General features: G+C 52.8%; 1 protein-coding gene across 1 annotated transcript in view; it reads left to right on the top strand.

Moving 5' to 3' along the window:
- The first annotated feature begins 6,172 nt into the window (after positions 1 to 6,172).
- Positions 6,173 to 14,238, top strand: part of CLPB (ClpB family mitochondrial disaggregase) — a 115,078-nt gene continuing 107,012 nt past the window's right edge. Inside the window, exons 1-2 of the mRNA XM_063127364.1 lie at positions 6,173 to 6,883; positions 12,151 to 12,202. Coding sequence (XP_062983434.1) covers positions 6,223 to 6,883; positions 12,151 to 12,202 — 713 coding nt within the window. The 5' untranslated portion in view covers positions 6,173 to 6,222. The remainder of the gene's footprint in view (positions 6,884 to 12,150; positions 12,203 to 14,238) is intronic.

The following is a 14,238-nucleotide window of genomic DNA, read 5'->3' as shown; positions in this document are numbered from 1 at the left end:
ATCACCGTCAGGGATGAGTTACACCACAGCAACCACCCCCAAGACTGCAGAAAAGAGGATGGAGCCAGCCCTGCCTGGACGCCGGAAAGGAATCACAAAACGTACAGTGGAAATGCTTGACGGGAAGTTGTGCTCGCTTGCTAAATCGCTTGCTCCAAGGTTGTCACACAGAGGAGGGCCAGGATCTCTTCTCAATCCTCCCAGAGTGCAGGACACGGAATAATGGGCTCAAGTTACAGGAAGCCAGATTCCAGCTGGACATCAGGAAAAACTTCCTGGCTGTTAGAGCAGTGCGACAATGGAATCAGCTACCTAGGGAGGTGGTGGGCTCTCCCACACTAGAGGCATTCAAGAGGCAGCTGGACAACCCTCTGTCAGGGATGCTTTAGGGTGGATTCCTGCATTGAGCAGGGGGTTGGACTCGATGGCCTTGTAGGCCCCTTCCAACTCTGCTATTCTATGATTCTATGACCCTTGGGGCGAGGACTGGGGAGGGGAGGTTAACTTTCACATTACCAAAGCTGGAAGTGAAGGAGCTGGGAACCCCGGAGGACAGAACATACGGGGGGGGGGGGCGGGGCGGGGGGGCGGTGCATTTCAGTGCTGGGTGGAACCAACAGTAGCAGGATATCTTTGCTCAAAGCTCTCACTGCCAGTAATGACGCCTTCAGAGAGCCATCTCGACGATTTCGAAATTACACAAAAGCTAGGGAACCCTCCCAAATCATGAGAAACCAGGGGAAAGGGGGTATGAGGCCCTGGGGATCCCTTAGAGCTCGATTGGGGGCTACAGGAGGGCCAGTTTCAGGGCCCAGGCCCAGGTTTTGCACCCGTGGGCGGGCAGTATCTGTTATCGTGCCTAGGAGCGCCCTCTCCCTAGAATGCTAAACTTCCAAGGTGGGACTGACAACAATGAGCAAGTGGGCCATTCCCACTGAGCAAGGAGGAACCTTTCCACACGCACTTAGGTGTGCAGTGATCACAGAAGGCATGGGACCGCCAGCATCTATTCTAGGCACAAATCCAAGCCCCGCGACTTGCATCAGCAGAGTGGGAGACTGATCTGACCTGCAGGGCATGACCCACCAGGAAGGTCTCCTGCACATTATCCATTGAAATCAATGGGAGCCGCTTGGGACTTTGCAGAACTTCCTGGTGGCCTGTGTGAATAAGCACAAGTGTGTGTGTATGTGTGGGGAGTGGTGGCATTTGAGTTTGCTGCCTCCAGTCAAGTCAGGCACCCAAATATCTTAAGGCCAGCTCTGCAAAAGGCAGGGCATTTCTCTGCACAGTCACGGCTAATGTGAGGATTCTTCTCTGGTTTAGCGATTGTGCTTTGAAACTGTATTCGTTAATCTGCATTCATTATCCGGATTGCAGTGCAATCCTACACAGGTCTAGTCAGACAGAAGGATTGCAGCATTAATTAAGCTGGAGTCAGTGTTAATTTTGAGTAATTAGCAGCAGCAGGCAGGCAGAGCGCCCTCCTGCCCCCCCCCCCCCGATGGTCTCCTCTCCTCTCCAGAAAAATGTGTCTTGTTCTTGCCAGAGATGACTCAGCCCTGCAGAGAGGGTTCCCCTGAATTTTAAGCAGGGGGCAGCCGTACTCTGAACGCCCCCAGCCAACGCAGCCCCGTTGCCCTGGCAGCCCAGTCCGCTCCTCGGACACCGGCACGGCTTCATCAGCTGCTCTGCCTTCCCAGTTTGCTGCCGCTGCTGCTGCCACCGGCCTGCTTATAACGAGCTCATTAGTATGTGCAGCCATCTCTGCCTGCTTTAATTTGCCCCCACGAGGATGCCCGGAGCAAAGGGAGGAAGGACCTCCCCCCTGAGGGCAGTTAAGCAAACAGGATTCTAGTGGGGATAGATGCCACAGCAAAGGACGCAACCAGGAAGCAGTGGCCTAGTGGAGGCTCAGCAAGCCGGCGTTTATCCTGTCCTATCGGGGTTCAGTCCTGGTCACCAGACATGTGCCCCTGATCACCTGCAGAGGACCTCATGCAATGTAGTTTCTGCAAAGAACTGCATGTTGAGAAGCCCGGTTAGACTGTCAACTTTCCGCTGCGAACTGCTAGGAGGGGCTGTCGGTAGCTCAGCGGTAAAGCAAATGCTTTGCACGCAGAAGGTCTCAGGTTTGACCCTTGGCAGCATCTCCAGGCAGGGCTGGAAAAACTCGTGCCTAAAACCCAGGAGAGCTGCTGCTGCGGCCAGACTGTGTCAACACTCCTGGGCTAGACGGACCAAGGCTCTGACTCAGTAGAAGGCAGCGTCCTGTGCTCCTGTCTCAGTGTCCTCTCTCTCTCTCTCTCTCTCTCTCAATCTCGGCGCCCTCCCCTCTGCAAAATAATACCGGCCTTCTTTACAGGGTTGTTGTATTCCTGAGGTGACATGAGAAAAAACAGAGAGAGTCTTGGGGCACGATAGGGACGGATGGGTTTATTGTGTTAAAATGCTCAACTGTGGACTGGAGTCCCCCTGTGTCAAATACAAGGTGTTGTCCTCAGTTGACAGTATAGAACTGCCTTTCCCAACCTCATGCTTTCCAGATGTGTTGGACTACAACTCCCAGCTGCTGTAGGATTGGCGAATAGCTGTGTTAGGATAGCTGAAGAGCTCCCAGGTGAGAGGCAGCCAACCTGCTGCAGAACAGGCAAAACGGGGTAGGGACCATTCGCCCACCCCACCCTGTTCCTTGTGGGTTTCCTGGAGGTATCTGCTGGGCCACCACGAGAAGCAGGATGCTGGCCCAGATGGACCTTTTAATCTGATCCACCAGCTGTGCTCCTCTTAGCATTCAAGGAAGCTATCAAGACTGATCTCTTCCGGCAGGCCTATCTAGTGGAATTTTAGGATGCTTTTAATATGCTTTTAGGATGTTTTAGCACAATTTTAACAGTGTATACTATGTTTTTAATCAGTATTTTATGCTTGCTGTTGTTCCCCACCTCGATCCAATCAGAGAGGCGGGTAAGAAATAAATAAATGTTCAGAGGAGGGCAACCAGGATGATCAGGGGTCTGGAAACAAAGCCCTATGGAGAGAGACTGAAAGAACTGGGCATGTTGAGCCTGGAGAAGCGAAGATTGAGGGGAGACATCATAGCATTCTTCAAAGACTTGAAAGGTTGTCCCACAGAGGAGGGCCAGGATCTCTTCTTGATCCTCCCAGAGTGCAGGACACGGAATAACGGGCTCAAGTTAAAGGAAGCCAGATTCCGGCTGGACATCAGGAAAAACTTCCTGACTGTTAGAGCAGTACGACAATGGAACCAGTGACCTAGGGAAGTTGTGGGCTCTCCCACCCTAGAGGCCTTCAAGAGGCAGCTGGACAACCATCTGTCAGGGATGCTTTAGGGTGGATTCCTGCATTGAGCAGGGGGTTGGACTCGATGGCCTTGTAGGCCCCTTCCAACTCTGCTATTCTATGATTCTATGAAATATTACTATTACTATTATTATCTTGCAAAACAAGCCCTGTGCTGGTTTCCAATGGCAGCCAACCAAACACAGAGAGAGTGAGCTGCATTTGGCTTGAAGAGCTGTGCAGGCTTCCACTCAACCTCATCCTGTGTAGATTATATCATCCTTGCCCCAAGACAAGAACTGGTTGAGAAGAGAAACTAAAACACACATTGAAATGAAGTGAATCTATATTTTAAATGTTGTTCTTTCATGAGAACAGAAGAAGAGCCCTGCTGGATCAGACTAAGGCCACAGCTAGACCTAAGGTTTATCCTGGGATCATCCAGGGTTCGCCCCTGCATGAGCACTGGATCCCGTGTGTGTTACCTATATGAACTGGTTTGACCCCTGGACGATCCAGGGATAAACCTTAGGTCTAGCTATGGCCTAAGAGTCCTTCTAGTTCACACAGTGGTCAACCAGCGGCATACAGGAAACCCACAAGCAGGACACAAGTACAACAGTACCCTCCCACCCATGTTCCCCAGCAACTGGTGTACACCAGTAGCACACAAACACCAGGAAGAGTAGCCACGGATAGCCTTCTCCTGCAGGAATTTATCCAACCCCCCCCTTTAAAGCCATCCAAATTAGTAGCCATCGCTACATCTTGTGGCAGTGAGTTCCATAGTTTAACTATGCGCTGTGCGAAGAAGCCACTTCCTTTTATCAGTCCCGAATCTCCCACCAATCAGCTCCATGGGATAATGACCCCTCTGGGTTCTAGTATTTCGAGAGAGAGAGAGAAAGAGAAATCATAGGTAATTCTGTAGACTTCTGGCAGTCTCCCCTCACTCACCTTTCCATTGGTGCAGCTGTTTGGCTACTGTGTGAACAGAATGCTGGACTAGATGGGACCTTTGGCCTGACCTATTGCTTTTAATTTATATATTTGGGTGACCCTATGAAAAGGAGGACCGGGCTCCTGTATCTTTAACTGTTGCATAGAAAAGGGAATTTCAGCAGGTGTCATTTGTATATCTGGAGAACCTGGTGAAATTTCCTCTTCATCACCCCAGTTAAAGCTGCAGGAGCTATACTAGAGTGACCAGATTTAAAAGAGGGCAGGGCTCCTGCAGCTTTAACTGGTGTGATGAAGAGGGAATTTCACCAGGTTCTCCATATATACAAAGGAGACCTGCAGAAATTTCCTTTTCAATACAACTGTTAAAGATACAGGAGCCCAGTCTTCCTTTTCATAGGGTCACCCTATTATATATTGTTTTAACTTGGATCATGGTTTAATTTGTTTTTAACTGTGTATATTTATTGTTTTATACTGTGTTTTTATCTGTACGCTGCCCTGAGATCTTAGTAATATAGGGCGGGATATAAATATTATTATTTTTAAATAAATCCCAACATCAGGGCTCTTCTTATTAACTTTCCCTCCTAGGAGAGATGCAGTTGCCCTTTTCCCAGCTCTATAATATACTTTTTTGGGTGACCAGAACTGTACACAGTATTTCTAAGCATGGTCACACCATAGATTTGCATATAGATTTTACCATCTTCGGTTGGTTCGCCAACTCCGGCCTCTCCTGGACAGGGACAGCTTGGCCATGGTGGTACAGGCATTGGTAACCTCAAGATTGGATTACTGCAACGCGCTCTATGTGGGGCTGCCCTTGAAGCTGCTCCGGAAGCTGGAGCTAGTGCAGAATGCTGCAGCTCGGCTGTTGTCTGGAGCTGCCCCTTTCCAGCATGGAACTCCTCTGCTGAGGGAGCTGCACTGGCGGCCTATTCGCTACCGGGCCAGGTTGAAGGTTCTTGTACTGGTGTACAAAGCCCTGAAGAACTTGGGACCAGGATACCTGAGAGAGCTCTGCCTTTTCCCTTACCAACCTGCCCGGTCACTGAGGTCATCCGAGGGCCTGCTCCTGGTGGTTCCACCTAGATCCATCCTCCGATTGGAATCCACCAGGGAAAGAGCCTTCAGCGTGGTGGCCCCCCTCCTGTGGAACTCCCTGCCTCTGGAGGTCAGGCAGGCGCCAACCTTGTACTCCTTTCGGCGCCTCCTGAAAACATCTTTATTCCAAGAAGCCTTTCTCTAACATGCAGCCTTGGATTACTGTTATTACTTCTTTTAAATTTTGTTTTAACTGTTTTTATTCTGTTTTTATTTTCATTTTACCTTGTACACTGCTCTGAAATTTTTCAATGGGGAGTGGTGTATAAATATTCTAAATAAATAAATAAATAAATAATAAAGGCAGTATGATGCTGGCAGTTTTATTCTCAATTCCTTCCCGACTAACACGGAGTTCGCCTTTCTCACAGCAGCTGCACCCTGGGTCAGACATAAGGCTTCTAACAACAACCCCAGGATCCTTTTCTGAGTCTCGCATCTCGCAGACTCCGCTTTCCCAATCTCCTCTATTTGCATTCACACGTTTCCTCCTCTGCCGGGCCTCGAACTCGCAACCCCGCTTGATCGCTATCGCTGCCCTTCGATTTCGCTCCACCCTCCTCCGCTACCTTTCCTACCACGCGCTTGCGCCTATGTAGCGGCTCTTTGTTGACGCAAGGCCCCAGCGCGTCTATGGGAACTGTAGTCCCACGTCACCGGACGCCGCAGAGCAAAGCGGGACACGGAGAGCCAAAGACTACAGCTCCCGTGAGCCCCTTCTCCCAGCCACCCCCCTCCGTGCGTGGCGTGCGTCCTGCTCATAGCGGCGACCTGGGTTCCGCCATCTTGGTTTCCAGGGTGACTGGACGGGCTGACTGGCAGTAGCCGGCCCGTGTAGGGGGGGGCACCGCGATGCTGGCCTGCCTGATGAGCAGGCCTCTACCGCCGGGTCTCACGCGCCTGCTCGGGGCCGGGACGAGGCGCCCGTTGGCGACACGCGGAGCCTCGGCGCGGGAGCTGAACCGGGCAGGAGCCGCTGAGGCCTTCGCGGCCGGGCACGAGGAGCTGCACTACCCCGGCGAGACCGCTAGGGGTCGCCGGGAGCCAGACGTGCCGCGGCTGCGGCGAGAGTGGGACGCGGAGGAGAGAGCGGCCGCGCTGCAGAGCCGGCACCTGGCCGCTAAGGGGCGCTGCGAGCACGAGATATGGTCGCCGTCCGAGGCCGTGGCCAGCAGGGGGCCGAACCTGCAGGAGCTGGGCGCGGCCGGCAGGGGGAGCCAGGGGGCAGCCTGCGAGGCTGGCATGGCCCTGGGGGGCATGAAGGGGGCAGCGCTGCCCTCCTGCCCCGAGGGGGGCTGGCTGCCCCGGCTGCCCTGCCCGGACAAGGAGGAGCCCCAGGCCCTGGCCAAGGAGCCCAGCCGGCTGCGCCTGTGGCCCAACCCGGAGCACGCGGGCCACCGCCGGAACCGAGAGAGCCACCGCAGCCGACGGGTCAGGATCCCCGCCTTCACCGCCACGGCCGTGGCAGCCGCGGGGCTGGCGCTCTGCTACAGCAAGGGCCACGTCTCCAAAGGTGACCGACGGGGGCAGGCTTCAGATTCCTCCAAGCTGCTAGCCCTGTCTGTGCCAGCGGCGATGGGCAGCAGTGGCTGGGGTCTCCTTGACATCGCCCAGCGCCAGGAAGAGATTCGCCTGCTGCTAAACCAGTAATGGATTGGATGGAGGCGAACAAATGTGAAGCTTAATCCAGGCAAGACAGAGGTGCTCCTGGTCAGTCGAACGGCAGATCAGGGAACAGGCATTCAGCTTGTGCCGGATGGGGTGACACTCCCCCTGAAGACACAGGTCCGCAGCTTGGGTGTACTTCTGGATTCAGCCCTGAGCCTGGATACCCAGGTTTCGGCGGTGGCCAGGAGTGCATTTGCACAGTTAAAGCTCGTGCGCCAGCTGCGCCTGTTCCTAGAGATGTCAGACCTGGCCACGGTGACACATGCCTTACTTACGTCCCGATTGGATTACTGTAACACGCTCTACGTGGGGCTGCCTTTGAAGAGTGTTCGGAAACTCCAGCTGGTTCAAAGAGATGCAGCCAGAGTGTTGACCGGTTGCAGGGAGCAGACGACTCCCCTGTTAAAACAGCTCCACTGGCTTCCAGTCTGTTTCCGGGCACAATTCAAAGTGCTGGTCATGACCTATAAAGCCCTATATGGCTTGGGTCCAGGTTGTTTGAAAGACCGTATTCTCCCTTATGTAGGGTGACCATATGAAAAGGAGGACAGGGCTCCTGTATCTTTAACAGTCGCATAGAAAAGGGAATTTCAGCAGGTGTCATTTGTATATATGGAGAAAGGAAAGGAAAGGAACCTCTCGTGCAAGCACTGAGTCATTACTGACTCTTGGAGGGACGCCAGCTTTCGCTGACGTTTTCTTGGCAGGCCTTATATAGTGGGGTGGTTTGCCGTTGCCTTCCCCGCCCGTTATTACCTTTCCCCCAGCTAACTGGGTACTCATTTTACCAACCTCGGGAGGATTGAAGGCTGAGTCGACCCAAGCCAGCTGCCTGAGAACCAGCTTCCGCTGGGATCGAACTCAGGCCGTGGGGAGAGTTTCAGCTGCAGAAACTGCTGCTTTACCGCTTTGCACCATGTGAGGCTTTTATATGGAGAACCTGATGAAATTCCGGCTTCATCACAACAGTTAAAGTGCAAGAGCTGTACTAGAGTGACCAGATTTAAAAGAGGACAGGGCACCTGCAGCGTTAACTGTTGTGATGAAGAGGAAATTTCCCCAGGTTCTCCATATATACAAATGACACTTGCTGAAATTTCCTTTTCAATACAACCATTAAAGATATAGGAGCCCTGTCCTTTTCATATGGTCACCCTACCTTATGAGCCTGCCCATGCTTTGAGATCCTCTGGGGAAGCCCTTCTCTCAGTCCCACCATCCTCACAGGCGTGCCTGGTGGGAACATGGGAGAGGGCCTTCTCGGTGGCTGCTCCGGTGCTCTGGAACTCTCTTCCCGGGGAAGCTAGGCTGGCTCCCTCCTTGATGGGCTTTCAGAGGCAGGCTAAAACTTTTTTGTTCCAGCAGGCCTTTGGAGAATAATCTGGCCCTCCATCTATATTAATGTCTTATAATTTTGTTGTGTATTTTAAACTATGTTTTTTCTTCTTCCCCCAATGTGTGTTTTAAACTTTGTAAGGCCTCCTTGAGGCCCAGCATTGGGCAAAAGGTGGGATACAAATAAATATAATAATAATAATGAATAATAGCTGTGTGAGGAACGGCTGGTAGAAGCACCTGAGCAAGGCTAAGGTTTTCCCTTTTTTTAAAAAAAAGCTGGCAACCCCAGAGCTGAGAGAGCAACAAGTCAGTCTTCCAGGTGGCAGCAGAAGATCTCGAAGCACCTGGGACTCTTGCCTGGTCGCTCCTTCTGAAAGTCTTGACAGGTGCCCAGCCAGGCTAAAATCTTTGAAAGCCAGCTGTCTGCCGCCTTCCGGGCGTGTTGGACTACAGCTCCCATCAGTCTGACTATGTTAGTTGGGGGTTGGTGGGAGTTGTCGTTCAACACACCTGAAGGGCGCCAGGTTGGGGAAGGTGAAGGCTGATGATGGCCAACTGGATGCCCCTGGAGAGATCTCAGGTGAGGCAGGACCATCCCTTGTTGCTGGTCGGCCCATGAATGTGGCATTTGCTGTTTCAGGTGTTGGGGCTGACAGCCGTCAAGAGATTCTCTCCTCCATGAGTGGGGCCAGACCCCTTTTCAGAAGCCATCTCTGCAACCGCACCTAGTGCTTGTGAATTTCCTAGTCAGCGGCATTTTCCTCTTCCCTCTGCTGATGGCTTTCCTCCTCTCCCCGCCCCTCTAGTCAGTGTCCCAGGGTGACTCTGAATTCAAGAATTATCCTCATCTGTGCCTCTTATGGGATGGCTGAGTGGACTTGCTGTACTGAGAGTGCATCTCCCTGGTGGGAAGGTCTCCTGCACATCAAGAGCTGCCTGTTTCGTGAGCTTACCGGCAGCCAGGCTGGCGAAGCTCCTGACCTCCCCCTAGAGCTGCACTGCACTCTGGGCCACGGTCCACGGCACCTCCACAGCCAAGGAGCCTCTCTGGCATCTTTCCCTCTCCCATAGGTATGCATCATCTCACTATGCTGCCAGTCATAATTGGCAGGGTGATCAGAGGTCTGGAAACAAAGCCCCATGGAATGAGACTGAAAGAACTGGGCATGTTTAGCGTGGAGAAGAGAAGATTGAGGGGAGGCATGAGAGCACTCTTCAAATACTTAAAAAGTTGTCACACAGAGGAGGGCCAGGATCTCTTCTCGATCCTCCCAGAGTGCAGGACACAGAGTAACAGGCTCAAGTTACAGGAAGCCAGATCCTGGCTGGACATCAGGAAAAACTTCCTGACTGTTAGAGCAGTACGACAATGGAAGCAGTTACCCAAGGAGGTTGTGGGCTCTTCTCCCACCCTAGAGGCCTTCAAGAGGCAGCTGGACAACCACCTGTCAGGGATGCTTTAGGGTGGATTCCTGCACTGAGCAGGGGGTTGGACTCGATGGCCTTGTAGGTCCCTTCCAACTCTGCTATTTTTTGATTCTTTGAATTGGATAAAATGAGCTGGTGGTCTGATTCAGTGGGACAAGGGTACAGAGAATCAGAATAGTAGAGTTGGAAGGGACCTATAAGGCCATCGAGTCCAACCCCCTGAGGACCAAATGCAGACCTCCAGAGTTCGACTGGTGGGCCCCTGCCCTGCCCTGAATGCTTTGTGTTGGTCCTGCTTTGGTGCTATTTCCCTCCCCATCCTAAAAGGTTGAAATGCACCTGGGAAGACGCTCATCTATTTGTGAAGGAGGGAAGGATCGGGGCCCCGGCAGGCATAGGGTGGTGGACGCATCACCCAACAGCACATTTTCACCTCCCTTTTTGTGGCACATGCGTTGGGATCCCTGAGCCAGGTTGGGGTGAGAAGCAGAGGCCTTGTTAGCCTCGTGCCCTGTTCTTCTCCCGGCGTGGGTACGTGGCTCCCAAGGCCGCCCGTCTCCCGCCAGGCTGTGCTCACGATGCTGCGTGACCTTCCTTCCCCAGGCAAGGTCTTTACGGAGCTATCAACTGATGACAGACTTTCTTAGTCAATTAATTTGGCATTTAACCAACAAATTGATTAAGGTGGCTTTTTGAGGATCGTGAAGATAGGAGGGCAGATTCTCTTGACCGCGCGGTGTCAGCAGTTAAGGCTGTCTCCGTTTGCTGCCCGTTCTGTTAGTTCTGCCAGCTTTCATGTTTTCTTTTCATAGAATCATAGAATAGCAGAGTTGGAAGGGGCCTACAAGGCCATCGAGTCCAACCCCCTGCTCAGTGCAGGAATCCACCCTAAAGCATCCCTGACAGACGGCTGCCCAGCTGCCTCTTGAAGGCCTCTAGTGTGGGAGAGCCCACAACCTCCCTAGGGAACTGGTTCCATCGTCGTACTGCTCTTACAGTCAGGAAGTTTTTCCTCCAGACGATAAAGTGTGTTCGCTGTTACGATGTAGCGCAAGAGCCAAAAGGACTGCAAATATAAATAAGTTCAAGGCCCGTTAGTCTTGTGGCAAGTTTAAAAGCTATGTTGATGCTGGTTTTCGTGGTATCCCACCCACTTCATCCACCTCTGGTTCTCAGTGTCGGCAGACAATCCCCAAATGTGCCCCTGTAGGAGGTGAAAACCAATCAGTAGGGAAGACCTTGATCGTTTCCCTCTGAAAGGCAAATGATGGACTAGCTTTGAATATAAACTGGAGAGGGAAAGGAGGAGGAAGAAGCCAGCTTGTTTGCACAGCAGAAATGCTGTCCAAGACATCATTTTTCAGGGCCCTGCGTACTTATTTCATTTATAATCCACGTTTCAGAGTAAAGAATCCCTACGGATTCAACAAGTTAATAGAGAAATGGGTATTGTTTAGTTGTGACAAGTAACCCAACCAGGATGATCAGGGGTCTGGAAACAAAGCCCTGTGAAGAGAGACTGAAAGAACTGAGCATGTTTAGCCTGGAGAAGAGAAGATTGAGGGGAGACATGATAGCACTCTTCAAATACTGGAAACGTTGTCACACAGAGGAGGGCCAGGATCTCTTCTCAATCCTCCCAGAGTGCAGGACACGGAATAACGGGCTCAAGTTAAAGGAAGCCAGATTCCGGCTGGACATCAGGAAAAACTTCCTGACTGTTAGAGCAGTACGACAATGGAATCAGTGACCTAGGGAGGTTGTGGGCTCTCCCACACTGGAGGCCTTCAAGAGGCAGCTGGACAACCCTCTGTCAGGGATGCTTTAGGGTGGATTCCTGCATTGAGCAGGGGGTTGGACTCGATGGCCCCCTTCCAGCTCTGCTATCCTATGATTCTATGATCCTTGTTGGGGGGCCTGACCGCTCAGGGAGCCATGCTGAGGCTTGGCTTGCTCGATTTCAGTGGCCTGGCAGAGGCTATAATATTCCAGCACAAATCACTGCAGTGGGTGGAACTGCCTGGTGGATCCTCCGAGGAGCTGGCCCTGGAAGGGCCTGAGTCTGGTTCTGGGTTGGGTTGTTGGGATGTGCCCAGGATCAGCTTCTGTGGGGAGGCAACTACCGGGCACCTTGAATTGGCACCTCCAGAGCCAGCCCTGGCAGCCAGTAGGAGTGTTCTTCTTCTTCTTCTTCTTCTTCTTCTTCTTCATCATCATCATCATCATCATCATCATCATTATTATTATTAAAATGGGAGGATGCCCCTTTCTCCATGTTCCCTGCTTTGCAACACGTCCCCTTTGCTTACCTCCTTGCTCAAAGTGGTCCTTCTTTGTCTTTTCCAGAGGATACTCTGCTGGAAGCTGCCAGAATCAACAATATTTCCGAAGTGGACAGGTGAGACACCCTTTCGCTCGGGTGCACAGGCTCCTTCAGACCCAGGGCCAAAAGTCCATTTGGGGGAAGCTCTTGGGGGCTGCATTCCAGTGGGCGTGGGTGGGGCAGGCATGGAGAAAGAATGGGGCAGAGACAACAAAAAAACCCCCAAAATATTCAACTTAAAGTTCTCACTGCCAGTAATTAGGCCTTAGGAGAAGCGTTTCAGCCTTTTGGAATGCAGGGAAAGGGCCCCCCAAAAGTCGGAAACCACCTGACAATCTGTGTTTGGTGGGTAAGCGGGAGGAGCCCTGTGGGGGAAGTGCAGAAGGCAGGATTTGGCCCCCAGGCTCTGTGTCATGAGCGCTCTGAAACAGCCCTGCCGGTGGCGTGAAGCAGGCCTGTAGGATTGCTGCTGGCTTTGCACACCCATCTCAAGAGGCAGGGCGGAGTGTGTGTGTGTGTGTGTGTGTGTGTGCTGCACGGAAATTCTCAATGAGGGGTCTGGCCAATCATATAATCATAGAATAGCAGAGCTGGAAGGTGCCTACAAGGCCATCAAGTCCAACCCCCTGCTCGATGCAGGAATCCACCCTAAAGCATCCCTGACAGGGTTGTCCAGCTGCCTCTTGAAGGCCTCTAGTGTGGGAGAGCCCACAACCTCCCTAGGTAACTGGTTCCATTGTCGTACTGCTCTAACAGTCAGGAAGTTTATCCTGATGTCCAGCCGGAATCTGGCTTCCTGTAACTTGAGCCCATTATTCTGTGTCCTGCACTCTGGGAGGATCGAGAAGGGATCCTGGCCCTCCTCTGTGTGACAACCTTTTAAGTATTTGAAGAGTGCTCTCATGTCTCCCTTCTGTCTTCCCTTCTCCAGGCTAAACTTGCCCAGTTCCTTCAGTCTCTCTTCATAGGGCTTTGTTTCCAGACCCCTGATCATCCTGGATGCCCTCCTCTGAACACGCTGTGTGGGATTGTTCCTAGGACAGATTGGCTAGTCAGACTGTGGTAGGGTTTGCCTTCCCCTGAAGCATACAGCTTGGCTCACTTGCTCGAGTTATGCACTTGTGGCTGGCTCAGATTTCTGTGGGGGCCCTTTCCTCAGCCCCGGTGGATACCACCCCCTTCCTCCTTCTGGCTACCCTTTCCTCTGACATCAAGAGGAATGTTGGCTTCTCACTGACTGTGTATTATTTGCCCTTGAGGAGATAAGCTCTGGAGAGGGTTCACTCCCAGCTGGTGAAGAGCCCGTGAGAGCTTCCTCCCCCGCTGGTACAAGCTGGCCTGTTTCTGGCGCCGACTCCTCTATTTCAGAGTCTGAGTCTGATTGATCACCTGAAACACCTTCTTCCAACCCAGGGGGAGCAGGGCTAGACGTTATGGATGTCTAGGTGGATTCCCTGCACTGAGCAGGGGGTTGGACTGGATGGCCTTGTAGGCCCCTTCCAACTCTGCTATTCTATGATTCTATGACACTTGGTCTCCGTGCGCTGTGGGGTGCGGCCTCTTGTGTGCCGTGTTTTGCCCGGCGTCTTCCAGTGCCCAGCAGCCAGGCTCCCTCCGCACGTGCTCTAGGCCTCCCCGCTCCCTCTCTCATTCTCGAGCCTGTTCTCAGCCTCCTGGCCGTGGTGGAAGAAGCTTCCCTAGGCCTGGCCTACATCACGGCGGCTGATGGGCAGCAGCGCTGGCCCTTGGCAGTAATTGCAGGAAGCGGCGTTCTCTCTGAGTCAGCCCAGGCCCCTTGGCCTCCTCCTCCACCCCCACCCCCCAAACGCTCTGGCTTTTAACTTTCCCAGCTGACGCTTTTAGTGCAGTTTGACAGACTGGCGTGGTGCCGTTTCTCTTGAGATTGGAGCGCAGGAGCGCGGCTCTCCTTCTGTAACTGTTGCCGACGTCCTTAACAAAGCCGAGGGCACCTCCCAAGAAGAAGGGGGAAAGTTTTCCTAACGCATCAGACCCTCCACCCCCCCCCACCCCCCCAGCAGTTAAACACTCGCGTATCGGGGGGGGGGAGCGATGTTTAGCTGGCTGCCGGCAACAGAAGCTTTTGTTGTGGC

The sequence above is a fragment of the Elgaria multicarinata genome, chromosome 5 (genome assembly GCF_023053635.1).
Source record: "Elgaria multicarinata webbii isolate HBS135686 ecotype San Diego chromosome 5, rElgMul1.1.pri, whole genome shotgun sequence".
Classification (NCBI taxonomy): Eukaryota; Metazoa; Chordata; class Lepidosauria; order Squamata; family Anguidae; genus Elgaria; species Elgaria multicarinata.
This window is presented reverse-complemented; position numbering and strand designations above follow the sequence as displayed.